General features: G+C 38.9%; 1 protein-coding gene across 1 annotated transcript in view; it reads left to right on the forward strand.

Annotated features, from left to right (window-relative positions):
* The window catches only part of tgfbr3 (transforming growth factor, beta receptor III), a 72,133-nt gene extending 56,584 nt beyond the window's left edge, over window positions 1–15,549 (forward strand). Inside the window, exons 13-17 of the mRNA XM_042417332.1 lie at window positions 431–724; window positions 1,363–1,480; window positions 6,198–6,236; window positions 7,059–7,166; window positions 10,979–15,549. Coding sequence (XP_042273266.1) covers window positions 431–724; window positions 1,363–1,480; window positions 6,198–6,236; window positions 7,059–7,166; window positions 10,979–11,097 — 678 coding nt within the window. The 3' untranslated portion in view covers window positions 11,098–15,549. The remainder of the gene's footprint in view (window positions 1–430; window positions 725–1,362; window positions 1,481–6,197; window positions 6,237–7,058; window positions 7,167–10,978) is intronic.
* Window positions 15,550–16,337: the final 788 nt, after the last annotated feature.

Here is a 16,337-nt window from a genome sequence, read left to right on the forward strand (position 1 = left end):
ACACACTGCACCTTTAAGTCCAATATTCATCCTGCTTTTAACTCTCTGTTGGTCTCCAACAACTCCTGAGTGAAATATCTGGCTCTTCAGCTGCCTAATGCTCTGCTATATTTACCAGCTAATTGCTAAACTAGAAAGCTAGAAACAGGCTTTAAGAAAGTGGTGAGATTGAACTAAACAGTTAAGTACTGTAGGCGTAAAATGGCAATATTCTGTGTAAACTGAAGCGTAAGAGCAGTATAAACAACCATGGTGTGAAAAAAAGCTAGTTGAATTGTATTCCTGGCCAAAATTGTTAATAAGAAACAATATCACTCAGACTGTCAGTCAGTCATGGCTTCACTCTTCCTTACATGAAAAGGCTTTTGACAAGACAAATGGTATTTGTATTTGAAGAATAAATGTTTTTCTTCTCTCTCACACGCCTCAGGTCACATCAACCGCATCAGATCCGGAACTGGGGTTCACCATTATATCGTGCTTCATTTCTCCCAACTCCAACCCCAGCGTGGCCTCAGACTACATTCTCATTGAGACAGTCTGCCCCAGAGATGACTCGGTCAATTACTATCCTCAGAGAGACTTTCCTGTCCCTCACGCCCAGATGGATAAGAAAAGTTTCAGCTTCACCTTCAATTCAAAGTTCAACATGTCCCTTCTCTTCCTGCACTGTGAGATGTCTTTGTGCGCGAAAAGATCTGAGAGCAACCAAAGACTACCACCGGTATGCAGTATAACCATCTCCAAATTACATTTATTCTTCTGTGTGTTTAATGATTTTACTGTAGAAGCCAGTTGCTTTAGTCCCTCCAGAGCCACATAGTATTAGCAGTGTTTGTTTGAGAAGACTTCAAGTCAGTGTTCTAGTGCATCTTTACTCTGGCTGACCTGAGTCATTAAGTATCAGATCTGCACCCAGAGCTAAGCAGGTAACATGAATCGATGCAACGTTCGCCAAGTATCCAGCTGCAGAACAAAATAAGCATCTGTCTTTGCCATCATTTTCATTTTTCTCTCACTGTGCTGTCTGTCCAACGTATACAGTCTCCTGAAAGTTCTTTCCTTTGCTTTTTCCTCTTTTTACTTGAATAAAAAACTTGTCAAAGTAATGAGGGAGTAATGATCTGAGACTGATTTACAAAAGAGAAATGAGTTCTTATATTCTGATTATGATCAAGGTTCGTGAGTCATATGTTAGATTTCCACATTTATACTTTTAGTCAGGTCAGAAGACATTAACTTGAGGTTGAGATATTTAAATGTTTTCTGTTGCTTTTATTAAAAAAAAAAAATCTTCAGTAGGAAAATGCAGAAGTGTAAAAAGTTCTCAATCCTCACATTCTTTCATTTTTATCCTCACAGTGCTTACAATCCAGTGAAACTTGTGATTCCCTGACTTTGGACAATATCCTAGCGATGATGATGAACACCAAGACGTCTACCAAGCCGCTGGTTGTGGTGAATGGATCTGTTCAGCCAGGTTAGCCAAGTGTTAATAAACACACATTTTACACCTACTTACTGTAGACCTTACACCATGAGCTCAGCCTTAGTGAGATGCACACGGGTCTTAGAAGTTCTTGTCACTCTCAATCATGTTTCCATTTTTCCATCAGCACTGCACCTTATAAATTAAGCTCTGATTTGTATTGTTTTGAGTATATAGAGTGTGATAAAGATTACAGTGAGAAGCCAGTCTGAGGGCGAAAGGAGCCAGAGAAAGCTTGGTCCGGTACTTGGAGATTAAAACCGAAACCACAGAACACTGCACATCACTTCCCCACATCTGGTCGTCATTAACTGCGGTGTGTGTGAGTGTGAGTGTGTGTGTGTGTGTGTGTGTGTGTGTGTGTGTGTGTGAGATTGTGTGAATGTGTACGCAGGTGTGTTTGTGTGTATGCACATGTGGTTTGTGCGCTCATGTGTCTTTTAACATTAACTGTCTGTACACAAACGCGTGTGTTTTTGTGCGTGTGTACATACTAGCATGTGGTCGCAGTAAAGGGGAGTGTGCTAACGCTGAGGCCCAGTTCGGCTGCTCTGGACCGGTCCATGCTGAGGGAGAGGTGGAAAAAGAGGAGTCATACAGCACTGAGCTCCAGTTGTTTTCACTTAGGACCTTCACTGTGGCCTCCCTTTTCCATTAGAAAGGGGGAGAGGGGAGGAGTGTGTGTATGTGTGTGTGTTAGGGGAGTAGTGGTCCTCTTGTTGGCTTTGGGAATCCAGCCAGCGCTTAAAGGCCCCTGGATCATCGCTTATTTAGTCACTCGTTCATTCACTGGCTGTATCGCGCATTCTCGGGGGCTGTGAGTGTGATCAGAGGGAGGGAGCAGCCTTGAGGGGGGGCCTGATGTAACCACCATCACATTTTACTAATTATGACCTAAACTGAGATGGAGTGATATCATGAGTGCCCAATTACTGGTGGACTGCCAGAACTTTTCAAATCAGCTTCCCCTCTGAGCAATGACATCAACAAGAGACCTGTGGTCAGTTTGAGTCAACTTTTACTGATTCATGAGTTTTTTTATAAATCATGTCATTTTAATCAGTGCGAGCTAGAGCCCAACCGATATATCAGTATGGCCGATAAGAATCCAGAAACCGCTGTTTTAAAAAGTGAAATAGGGTTACAGGATTCATCATATCAACATCACTGTCTCGCTTCATGCCTCTAACTGTTCTGTTGTGTTTGCATTAGCAGTCAGATCCATCTCATCAAGTCAGTTTCTCCCTAAGCTGTAGCAACTTACTCCATGTTACAAACTGTGCACAGGAAGAGGGGGATGGGACGTCGATGTAAATAAATGTAAGATGTGAGAGACAATGTGGTGACAGAAAAAAAAAGTTGGAACGAGGAATTACAAAAAGGTGTCGGAATCACATGAACACAGCGATGATGAGGAAGAACAAATAAATGTATCCAGCCTCGGTTCTGACAAAAACACTGTTTAACGTAAATAAACAGTCAAAAGCACTTATGGTACTTTGCAAGCAAAAGTAACACTGCAAATTATTAAAACCACTTAACACATCACAAATGTATATATGATTAAGTCTATCATCTATTTTTATGCCATTTCATGTCATTTTATGTAGAGGGAGATGCAACAATGCTTCGCTAACACTAACCAATACCTTCCTGCCGCTGTACTTCCTGTTTGTACTACCTGTTGTAAATTTACGCTAATGTTAAGTTTCTGTTGAGGCAGAAATGCTTAACTGAATTGTACATGAGCCTGACAGGCTGTTTTTATTAGTAATTACCTCATCATAAACAGTCTGAGCCTACAGACTGGTTTCCTTAAGGAGGTGGAAAAATGGTTTGCATAACAAAGGATGAAACATAATGAAAGCAGCCTAACTTCATAACTGGACTAGCTCTCTGTGTTTTGGCTGCAGGCTACATCTGACTATAGGTGAGCTGTGTATTAGCTATCATTTTTTATCTGTTTTAGAATTACACTCACGCACAGAAAAGTATTTGTTCAATCGTATTGATATCAGTTGAGAAAATCGTGATACTGATTTTTACCACAATCATGCAGCCCGATTAGATATATTTAGAAATGATTTAGAAACTTATGTGCAACAAATTTCTCTGTCGTTTAAAATGCCAAACATTTGTTGGTTCCAGCCTCTCAAATGTCAATATCTCTTCAATCATAATAAACTGAACGCCTTTTGGATTGTTGGTAAGACAATAGAGGCAATTTGAAAATGTGATCATGGGCTTAGAGAAATTGTGATGAGCATTTTTCACCATTTATTGACCAAAAGATTCATTGGTTAATTGAGAAAACAACCAGCAGATTAATTGATAATAAAACGAATTGTTAGCTGAAGCGATACACTCAGTACTTGTGTTGGTTGGTCACAATTCTGAGCAAAATTTAAGGGATTCTTATCAAAATGTTTGTTTATATCATGTGCCAATCTTAAAAAACGAATACTAGTTGATATATTGAGAACTCAATTATTAATATTGGTATCTGACAGGCTATAGTGTGAGTAGTCAGAGATGTACAGGAAAACACTGAACTGAAATGGGTGGATTTATTACATTTTAACTGAACACTCATAACCTTTGGGTTTCACTGCTAGGCAGAGATTTAGATGCAGTCATTGAGGGAAGTGCCAGTGTTGATGTTAGTGGAGGATATTAGTGAACAGAGACTGTGAAATGTGCAGTAATGAGTGAGTGAGCAAACTGAGCTAGTCCAAACTAGGCAGCAGGGTGCACTGCCTACACCGCTATGCCAATGCTGCGGGTTTATTTTCCATGGAGCAGATTAAGTAAACACAAATATGCCGTAAACACAGTGAAAAAAAATCTCAATTTCAAAGGCCATGTTTTCTTCTTCAAAGCCATCTCTTATGCTAGGATGGCAAACAAAACAAGCAGCCTTTTCAAGGGCCACAGTTCTGCACTGGACTGCATCCCAAAGAGCTGAAGTTGATCTACAAATCAAAGAGGGCCACTTGTGGCCAACTTGGTGCATGGAAAAATATAACAGCCTCAAAGCCCTGCCATCAAAAGTAGATTTACTGCTTCACAACATCAATAAATTGTATCCCTTTTTTATGGATCTGGTAGTGTTCAGGAAAAGTTGAAAATATCATTTCTTTGAGAAGTTGGCAGTTGGCAGTATAGATTATATTAGTACCCCAGTAAAAATAGTATTGCTTTTGTTTAAGGAAGAAGATACAAAACCTACTCGATTAAGCAGGTTATATATGGTGTGGCACATGTGTGGTGTACGTGCATAACAATAGTAGACAGGCTAAAACTGCAGCGTGTAAAATATGCACTTTAGGTATGTTGACTCTACAGATTGCTTATCTTTCTATGCAGCTGATTTCTGTGATAAATATATGTGATGATGCATCAAATAAGGGCTTTTTGTTCTCCAACTGTATTCACTGATGTCAGGTAGCTTACTTTATAATTAAAAATTATCATAAAACTTATCATTTTAAAACTCAAAAAAGGATGCTTCTACTTGTGCATTAGTTAGGATTCATGCCTCAGCAGGCTATGGCCATTAAAAAAGTATAAACCTATGAAAAAAATGCTTTTCTGTATAACTCTATAAACCCACTGTATATTTTCAGTTGTATGTGGTGCTAATGGCTTTATGGAGCTGAGCTGATTTTAGTAACAAGCCTTGAACCGTCAAGTTGAACTATAGTTGGCTTTAAAAGTATTGACTTCCAGTGTCAAGAGTCTTGCAGAGGCTTGATCAGTGGTTTCTGCACTCCATGAGGAAAGGTCAAAGTTGAACCAAAACAAGTCATTACGCAGGAGTGCTCTTTCATTCCATAGCAAGCATACTCACATAAACAAATGACGTTCATAGAGTTATCAGGACTGTTCCAGCTCTGGCAACAGTTTAAAGCTGCAAACATAAAGTCATAAGTTGAACTTCAGGGGTGATGTCTGGTTCTGTTAAAGCAGCGAATAAAAGTCAGAATTCCAGCAGAGCATTATTTGAAAAGGTACACTGAGATTTGATAACCATTCAAGTTTAGTAAGGCCTATATAAAGTATGCTGCTCCTCTCTTTTGTGCTTGTGGGACTGAAAGCGTTAATGGCCACTCTGCATTCTTAACATAACAAGTCACAAAGGACAGATAACACTGGAGCGATGGGATTGGGGGAGGAGGGTGTCAGAGAGGACGTCCTCTGGCCATCGTCCCCTCTGAAATTAAAGTCTTCTCTGATGACCTGTCATCATTCATTACACGAGATGAAAACTCAAAGGTGTTCTTTCTAAGAATAGCACCCATTGTGCCGGAGTCTTGGACATGTACCAGGCTCGCTCTTGAGTTTGCCTGTACACAAGCGCCTTTGTATTGTTTGTAAAGACATTATTACAGCTAATTTTGCTTTTGAAAGCCTTCCAGATGGCTTGAAATAAATGGCTAAGCAGAGCTGGTCCGAGTCAGTAGGTTCGTCCTTTAGGACACTGTCAGCTTACAGAATAGGTGCTCTTTCAGCATCTTCTTGGTTTAGGTGGCTGTATCAGATTCCACAGAGAATCGCTTATCAACACACTGCAACATCAGCAACCTGCTGTTCCTCTGTCTGACCAAGAACATGTATTGTGTCATTTTTTATGTTCATAATGTATAGTGTGCATTAGCATACATGATGGTCAACATACTTTAAAATTAAATTGTATTTTATTTTGCAGTTCCTCCAAAACCAAGCCCATCAGATCCCCCTATTGAGAGTAAGTGTCATATTACATTATTTTGACTCTTATCCTTCTTATTTTCATAAAAACAAAGTGAACAAAATGAAATTCATTCATTTTATTTTATTATAGATATTTTTATTTCGTAATGGCATTTTTCATGACAGTGGAGTTGTCACCAGTTCCTGTCATCTCACCTTTCAGCCAATCACCAGCCCAGCAACCCAGCTAGCTAACTGCCAGCTAGTTAGCTAGCTCTATCACCTTGTTCTTCACATAGTTGTGTGTCTTTCACTGAGGAACATCTTTAGAATCAAAACGCTGCCAAGAAAACTCTGAATTAACCAGCTTGCTGCTGCTGTTTACACTGTTACACATGTTTACTTTCACTTTTATACTAACATAGCCTAGCTAGTTAGTTGGCTAGCATTTAAGTTGCTGAAAGGTGAGGAGCAGTGACTGGTGACAGCTCCACTGACATGAAAAGTGACATTATGAAATTGAACAGACTGTAGTCTGAATAAGAACATCATGTATAATGAAATATAAATTAATTCCACTGGGTGCCTGGGGATTAAGGTGCACCTTTGTTGCATATTTTCATGATTTTCTGTCATATATCTATGTTTTGGCTGTCTAAAAGGATTATAAAATTTCACCCACAAATGTTATTAAAAAGAAGACTGTTTATTGTTGTTTATTAATTACCAAGTTATTGGTTAATTTATGTATTTTATGTGATTATTTATTTCATAACTTTCTATTTATTCATTTGATATTGAACACTTTGGGACTCCGTAGCATTTGTGTTGTATGTCATGTTATCCAGTATGAACTGTGTGCTGCTTTGTTTTCCAGGCACAATGTACGTGCTAGACACTCCGACAGTGGTGGGGATCGCCTTCGCAGCCTTTGTGATTGGGGCTCTGTTGACCGGAGCCCTGTGGTTTATCTACTCGCACACAGGTAGGTCCTTTACCTGCTGCTCCACGGCCCCCGGCTCACCTCTCTACATTAATGAAAAGATAAGATGCAAAGGAATGTGCAAGCGCCTCAGTGCCAGAAATGTGCCGCTGGGATTGCCAAACATCCTGCTGCGGACAGAGGCCAGTTCACAATAACATATTGACTCCTCTACTGTAAATATATCCTGTTGGTCAGCAGCAAGAGCTCTCCTCTTTCCTGCCTTTGAATGTTTTGGGGGGGCTGCGGAGTGGTCAGCAAATATTCTCAGTACAATGGCTGGAGACGAGTTGGAAATTCCCCTTGTTGGGTTTAGCGGGCGCTCACAGGAAAAGACACACAATCTGTCCATTAGATGCCAAGACCTTCCCCATCAGTCCCCAGCCTGCTGACCCCAGCTGACCCCTGAGAGGATGTGCGCTCCCAGCAGTCCACTGAGTTCAGCGCTGCATAGAGCTGCCCTGTTCTCCTTGGCCTGACTGTTTGACTGGTGTCCCGCCATACCATTGACCCGTTGCCCCGTGGCTGATGTGTTCTCCATGGACTTCTTTCATACACGGGGTCAGGATGTTTGAGTTTAGAAGTCAAGGCTCTCAGAAAATATAACAATGTGAGTGTTTAAGTTTACAGTTTGGAGTTGGAGAGTGTTGGAGGGCTGGATTCGTAAATCATCCTCCCTCGTAGTTAAATGCAGCAGCGATACGGACACTTGTCAGAACGGTGACAAACTGTTAAAAACTTAAGTCGTGCTCAGTCACATTTATGACTGTTTACTGAACAGAATTTCTTCTAGCAGGAAAGATCAGCTGTCAGATTTTAGTGCCCTTATCTTTATCACAATATTGGCATTGGCTCCTCTTGAGACAGCCACTTTATTTATGCTTTATGAGTTTCCTAGAATGACCAACAAAGGCACACATGCCTTGTAATTGTCTGGCTTTCCCAAGATATTAATCATCAAATGTGAGCATATACAGAGAGCAGGTGTAGGGATACTAGTTATGAAAAAAAATCACATGGCCAAGACTTTGGTGTATTTAAAGGCGCATGATCCTGTGATGTTATTAAAATAGGCCTTTGTATAGATGGATAGATGGATGTGTTATGCCATCTCGTCTGAAATGACCTTACATGGCAATATTGGCGGCTCCATGTAAACCCCAAGAATGTAGATCCCCAAAAACAACCTCCAAAAATATAAGTGTATTTTAAACCAGAGTGGTGAAACATGAAAATAGAGCTGCGCCTTTCCCCTCAGGGTCTGAGGACGATGTTCCTGGCCTCTCAAGAGAGAAACTTTTCCCCCTTTTGAATGACATATGCTCAGTGGAATTGTATTTTTTTTGTATCCATTACAGTTGAATTCCCTATAAGGGAATTAGAAGTATTAATGCTTCAAAAGGCACCTCCACAATATATTATTTGACATTTTGCTCATTATCTTGGCACATACAGTAAGTCTGCATTCTGCCAGGGCTGCAGTCACCTCTGCCAAGAGATCTGCTCTCCACCTCAGCTCAACTGCTGAACCAATAGAAGAATGAAAAATCTGAACTAATTGTGAAAACAGGTCGACAACAGCACAAACATGAGGAGAATTTTTACAGATCTGCTCTAGAATCCAAACCTTTCTTTTTCTTTCTTTCTTTCTTTCTTTCTTATATACCATGTTCTGTTAGACTCTAAAACTGTTGAGTAAATGTTCTAACTACACACCCCCAGTTTGTAAAGCAGGTTTTCTGTTACATGCTCTATATATAAAATTGGTAGAGTGTACCTTTAAGGCAAACTGTCCCTGAGTCAGACATCTACTGCAACAACTGGATACAGAGTTTTCATACACAGTATGTTTCTGTGACATAAAAGTGGCCTCTATCTCTCCTATCTAGAAAGATAATATTGGACTTGAGAATTTATATTTCCTCAGACAGATTAGGTGAATCCAAGTCCCTTTGTTTTGTAGAGCTCATGGTCCTGTGAGGGAAAGACTTCTGGCAGCTCTGCTCTGGTAAACATTAGCAGAAGTAAGGGGCCCTAAAGAGGGAGTGGGATGCAAGATGGCCTGTGGACACATATGCCTGTCATATATGCAAGCACTTACACATAAACAAAGACACAGAACTTGTAGCACAAACTATAGATAGAATAATTTTTGTCAGACAATGAATGTTTTCTTGTGTTGCTCTTTAGTTCTCTGGGTGTATTATAGCGAGGAAGCAACCATGGAGCAGACTGCAGTAATGATTGTGCCAGAATCTCAAATTAAACACAGACTTGGCTTTATGTCAAAAGCTGTTCATTGTCTGACAGAGACGTTTTTTGTAAACAATGTAAGCACTTTCATTTGCCCCTTCATTTTAAGTGTTGGATCCCAAGAGTCTACAAAATGAGATGCTTATTTAAGCCGGGCTCTGACGACAGGAGTTTCAAAATCCTAACCCATTTTGCATCATGCACATAAGGAGAAACTTCACAGATGTTCTTCTCTCTAATTTCAAACATGCACACACTACAAGATTTCAAAAATAATGGCACATCACACACTACAGGATATTATTAAGATTATTGTGCTAGAAGGAGCAATGCACCACCTCATGTGATCTCACAGGGAAGCAGATGTAAACAAAATGGAGACTTACATGGTGCAACAACTTGCTTTATTAAAGCTCTACTCTTTGTCCGTACGGTTATGATATGTCTTGGAAGACATGTTATATAGGCAGTCGTGTTCTTGCCACATATCGACAAGCCTTTCCTCCATCTCAGCCGTCCAACACAACAACTTGTTGTTGTTTCTTCACTGTCACCATTTCAAAAGTCCTCTCATTCACCTCCGTCTCCTTTCAGACTTGTCTCTCTCATTGCTATTGTGGTCCCTCTCGGAAAGTAGTGACTTAATCATCCAGATTTTAAATCCTAAATATCAAACATGTTTGAAATTATCGGGATGGCCTCAATGAGATACAGATTGGATCTGTAAACCCCTCATATTACCAGATAATACCTACTGACCAAGGTCCCAGACCAGATTTTTTCCTCCGATTGTTGGGAGGGGTGAATCGGGGATAAATCGGCCCAAAACTCCTGTAGTCTGAGCCCGGCTTTAGACATAGAACAATAAACCAGTCAGTGGTCTGTGATGTAGTCAGAAGGTCCTGTCTTGTGTTTGTTCTTGTGTTTGTTCTGCTTTATCTGCTAAAGCCAAGCTAATTGATTCCAGATAACATAAGAAATGAACTCTACTAACGGGAAACCTTTTCATTTCTCTCTGTTCAAAATATCATCTGTCAGATAGGATGTGACTGGTTCTGTCTGGGCTTTCTGAGGTGACATTTTTTGGATCATAGAAGTTCAAAACACTTTGTGAATCTGTGGCAGATCATGCTTGAAGATGGTCAAAGTTAGGGCAGATGAAATCCAGAGTTGTTCCTTCTTACTTGCACTGAAAAAATTATCTTTTTTTACTTCTGCTTGAGTAAGAATGAACTTGTCTACCCAAGGCTGTACACAAAACACTAGAATCATGAAGTGTATTTTAACGGCTGTACAGTATAAAGGTTATGTCAAGCAGGGACAGTCATAGTAAACTGTAGGAGATTACACAGTGCATTTTTTCTTTCAATATGTAAGAGTACAGATGAACAAAGGAAGCTCCGGAGTCTTAGAGGAGTGCACTTTGTCGCTTTAACTAAACGATTTGTCATGTTCTTGCTGACCTCAGGCTTTTTCGAACTTATAATTTTTTTTTTTTTGTATTTTTTGGTCCAATCCCTTCATCCCTTCCTCCCCCACTCCCTCTCCTGCTCTATGTCTAGGTGAGACAGCTGGCACACAGCAGGTCCAGAGGTCTCAGCCCGCCTCAGAGAACAGCAGTGCAGCCCACAGTATCGGCAGCACACAAAGCACACCCTGCTCCAGCAGCAGCACGGCATAGCCCAGGGCACCCCAGCGGGACACGCAGCCCAGCCATGGCACAGGAAGGGCCCGGACGGTTCACAGGGACCGGTTTGTGGACTCTAGTTTCCTTCGATGAAAGGACTTATTTTGGGGATGCAATAGGAAGGAAAGAAGTGTGATTTATAAAAAAAAGAAGAAAACACACAATAACACCTTTAGTTCTTGTGTAAATTCCTTTTGTGCCACTTCAAGCGTGTGCCGACTAATGTGCTGACCTGGTGTTATTGGTCTGCAGTAGTAGTGAGACTCAGCTTGGCAGCCTCACCTCATATCTAGTATCTTACTAAAACTACAACAAACAAATGTGAGTTTATACCAGACATTTCTCTACAATCCAAATGCTGCTTTTTTTCCACCATACAGCCTTTTGTTTTGACCTTAAAAGGTTTGATTTAGGCTGTTTGTAACAAGCAGGTGTACTCTAACAGCAAGGAAAAGCAATAGCAGTGATGTCAGTATTAGTAAGTGAGATGTTTATGGCTGGACTGTAGCACATTACTTTATGACACGCAACCCTGGAGGTGGCAAAGGAGCAAAACAACCACTATTAACATTCGGACAAAAGTGCAGTATGAAAGGAAGTCATCATCTTCACACACAGTGAGATAATGACTTTAAAAAGATAAGAAACAGTGTAGGTATTGAATGTATTCAGAAGAGTAAATGCCAAAAATGTGAAAGAAAAATGTGAAAGACATGCTGATAAAAAGCCACATTGTATAATGTACTAATTTCAGTCAATCTGCCCTCAATATAGATTTGTACACACAGTATGGTAAAACATATTTCACATGTGCTGTCTATACCGTAGCTATAGTGATGCATTTCAGTAGATCTAGGTCTAAGCTAAGGTCTGAGTCTCAATTTTCAACTTCACAGGGGCATTATGGGTTCCTTTTTACTATATGAACAGTTTTCATTTATGAATAGTTCAACATTTTGGAAAATATACTTATTTAAGAGTTCGACAAGAAGATTGATACCACTCACATGTCTGAACTGGATGCAGGAGGGGAATAGCCTAGCTTAGCATAAAGGCTGGAAACTGCTAATTCAGAGGAATGGTTCAACATTTTAAAGAATAAAAACACAAATTGTTTTACATTTCTGTCTATGCACGGGTTAAACAGACACGATTTACATGTTAATTAGCGAGCTTTAGAAGCATTGGACATAGCCAAGCTAGCTGTTTCCTCCTGCTTCCAGTGCTAAGTGCTTTATGCTAAGCTAGGCTAATCCTTTTGACTCCAGTTCTGTACTCAACACACAGACATGAGAGTGGTATCAATCTATTTATCTCACTCTTGGAAAGGAAGTGAATGAGTTTATTTCCCAAAATGTCAAATTATTCTTTTTTAAAACATGTATATTTTTTGTAAATATTGTAAATACTCAAAAATATTATGATGCAGAGTGTGTGCAAATGCTGTTGGATTCTGTTGTCTGGATTAGACAGGATTAACATTTGCAAGTTAATACTATTGTGTACTTTAAAAGTGATAAAATTTGAACCACAATGTTGAATGACAGGATCAACATATGGTATAAGTTAAGGACATGACCCTCAAATCATTGTCACATATTTGTCCTTTTACAATAGGGCTGCTACTCAACATTATTTTCATTATTGATTAAGCTGTTGATTACTTTTTTGGCCAATCAGTTAATCATTTAGTTTATAAAATGTCTGGAAATTATGAAAATCATAATCATTTTCTATTAATTGACTAATCAACTGATGGAATAATCATTTCAGCTATACTTTACACATTCAGTCAGTTGTCCTGTTATCAGATAGAGCCAGAGGAGGAGTACTTTTATTACATTATAAAGCCAAATATATATGGATATGGATTTTCTTATCCCAGCTATTTTTGTATAAATCTTGGCACTGACAATGTGTTGATTAGAAAGAATAAGCTGTAGCTGAAGGTCATCATTATGGACATATAATTTCATGTTTTGCCAATGTGTTCCTCAAACTGCAACACCACGACTACCCCACCGTCTCAGAATAATATGAATGTTTGCCGTAGTGCCTTCCTTTAACCTGTATGTGTTTTCTTTTTGTCAGACTGTGTGTGGGACAAACTGGGGCCTTTGAATTGCAGAGGGAGGTTTCCCTGTAACAATTTAACCGTGTCTCCAGTAAGGAGTAACAAGAAAAACAGAATGTATATTATCTCAAAGCTTTTGATTTTTTAAATTCTTTTCTTATGTAAACATGTATAAAGCTTTCTACAGAGGGAACAGAGTATAAATATATATATTTGTGTATAAAATTATATTTTGGAATATATTTACCAAGAGAAATTTATTGTCTTCTATGTGTGTAAGTACTGTGAATTGTGGATGTGCTCATAACACACGTTTGTGGGGGATTTATTTGGTTTATTCATAAAAGTCTCATGGCATGTTTTTACGACACTTTCACTGATGAAAATGAAATATATACAAAATTATTCAGCACATTGTTAAAAGAATCACATGTTGAGTCTGTTTTACTGACTAAAAAAAGTCAAAAGTAAACATTTTCCTGACAAAATTTGAAAAATAGATATGTATACCTAAATTTAAAAAGAAATCACATCTAGAAACATTTTATACATATTTATAAATTAGACAGATGTGTATATTTCATTATCAAGGAATGTCATAAAACATGTTATGAAATTATAATAACACAATATATAAATCGTTTTTAAACAAAGCATTACTTGCAAGTTTTTATTCTTCAATACATGGAATACAACTCATAATGTTTTGTTTAAACAATATTATCATTTTTTCATCTGATCTTTTTTTTAATTCCCCACTTGGCAATACTGGCTCATTCTTGCTGTTGCGGATTGATTACTATGTTGTATAAATAATAGGTTTACTCAAATAGTTTCATATGAAGTGAATCAGAAATTAATATATTTGAATATATATCTTAAATACAAACTTCATATCATTGAAGATAAGCTGTAACAATGCGTATTAAACTATATTTTTATCCTGATATTAGTAAATAATTACATGTAGTTTCACATGAAATCAGTGATTTATTCAGTTATCACCAAATAACAGAAACCCAGATCCCAAATTAAATGCTGTTTGGTCCTTCTGTTGTCAAAACAATTATTTTTTCTCCCTTAAAATAATTTTTGCTCAACCACTGATGATAGCAGTTAAGCCAAATTTGGAATATGGAAGTGGAATATATATTAAGTGTAAATGTATTCAGTTAGAATGGAGGGTGGAATAAATCCAGCTATCATGTTATTGTGTTTCTGGAAACTCAACTGTTTTCAATAACACTTGAGAAATAAATTTTGAGTTGTATTAGAACCACTTGGTTTTAGAGCAACATTAGAACTTGTTTGTTTTATTGGGCTTCTTGCCAGGTGTGTCCCCTGCCAAAACCCAAACCTTTTGAAACTCAATTCCACATATACAGCATTGATATGTAGTGCACTTTTGCTGTTATCAAGCAGAATTATTGTGAACAACAGCACTCTCTCCCACTGCATATAGAATATACTTAGTGAAAGATCCATGTCCTGCAGAGTGGAAATGTGCCTCAGCCTATAATCAGCGGTCACTGTGGGATTAAGGGTTTTTGACATTCCTGTAGTTTTGCGGTTTCTCTTATCGACTGTGGCAAATCCATCTCCCATATGTAATTATCCCCTCCGCCCCTCGTGTCATGCTGTTACGCGACCGAGCCTCAAATTATGTTCTGGATCTAATCTTCTCATTTGGGGATATTCTTTCACTCAAACTAACGATACGTTTCATGAGAGTTGTTGTTCAAGTATCAACATTCCTCCTTTTGGCCCAGTGCATGCTGGGAAAAGCTCCACCACTTCCCCAATCCTGACCATGAAGAAATAAGTATAGATAATAAGTTATCAATATGAAATAATGATGCTGTATTACACAATATTGGCACTGTTACAATAAGTGTGCTGAAGGAGCAAAAGACTTTCACTTCATGATTTGTAGTTAATGCTGAACTCAGAACAGCTGTAATCAGAGCACAGATCCATATGTCTAGATGTTGATTGTATTTTTTTTTAACCATTTGACTACCTCGTGTTTTTCTATGAATGTGTCTTTTGTGTACAATTTGTGTGTCTGTATGTGTGTGCCTATGTTTGAACTCAAGAAAAGTGTAAATGCTTGTAGATTATATTGCAGTTGGATGATTAGGGGCCCCCACCTGTTTGTGGTTTTATTGCAGTTTTTTTTTTCTTTTTTCAATCTCAAAGCAAACAATGAAGAGTTTGCACTTTCCCATGATGCCAAGAGTGCCCTTTTCTGGGTGTTGTAAATGTGTTGGTTACCTGTTTTGTTTTGTTTTTTTGGTCTTTTTATATGCTGTAAATATGCATGATATTTGTATATCCATTATGCCCAATAAATTTTACATCATAATTCACAAGACTGTTGTGATTGTTTCATGATTTTTCTGCCATGTGTGAGGGTACAGTATATGTGTGGATACCTCCTGTATGTATTTGGTTTAGAACAATGAGCTGTATTAATGATGTGTTAGGCTTGGCTCTGTTGCAGTGAAGTCATGACTTGTCTCTGGTGAGCTCATAACATGATACAGACCATGTGGACCTCTGGCTGATTTTCCGGGGGAGACCACTGCGATGAGTGCAGTCGTGCACTCATTCCTTATGTCTTCCCCCTCCCCACCAGCGTTCACTCCATCTTTGCTTTTGATTAGGGCTCCTTGGAGACGGCCGTAAGCAGCATGCCTTGGAGTATTTTGTAAGCTCTATGATTATAGTATGAGAGAAAGAAGCTGCCTCTATTTATGCCAGCTCAGGTTTGGGTTGACTGGTCCACATGTCCCAAATCCTTCTGATTCCTTCTAGCCCTCTGTAATGTCACATCTGTTTAACTCTCTTTATCATCTTTATTATCTCTTTTTTTCTCCCTGACTGCCCTCACTGAGGGACCCTTCATGCTATGAGACTCTTGTCCAACTGGTGACTATTTTATTGACTTTGTTGTATGAAGGGTTAACCACAGTTAAATGTTCTAGCAAATCCGAATACATGCTCAACAGATATACGAAAGTTCTGTGTCTTGATTCTAAAGGAAGTAAAGTGTTAACCACAAGCAATTTCTTTTTCCAAGGATGGTGACTGAATGACCCGCCCTACTCTGCTTCTGATTGACCAGTACTCGTTACCTTCTTTGGTTAAGTTAGTCAGG

This window comes from Thunnus maccoyii, chromosome 7, assembly GCF_910596095.1.
Source record: "Thunnus maccoyii chromosome 7, fThuMac1.1, whole genome shotgun sequence".
Classification (NCBI taxonomy): domain Eukaryota; kingdom Metazoa; phylum Chordata; class Actinopteri; order Scombriformes; family Scombridae; genus Thunnus; species Thunnus maccoyii.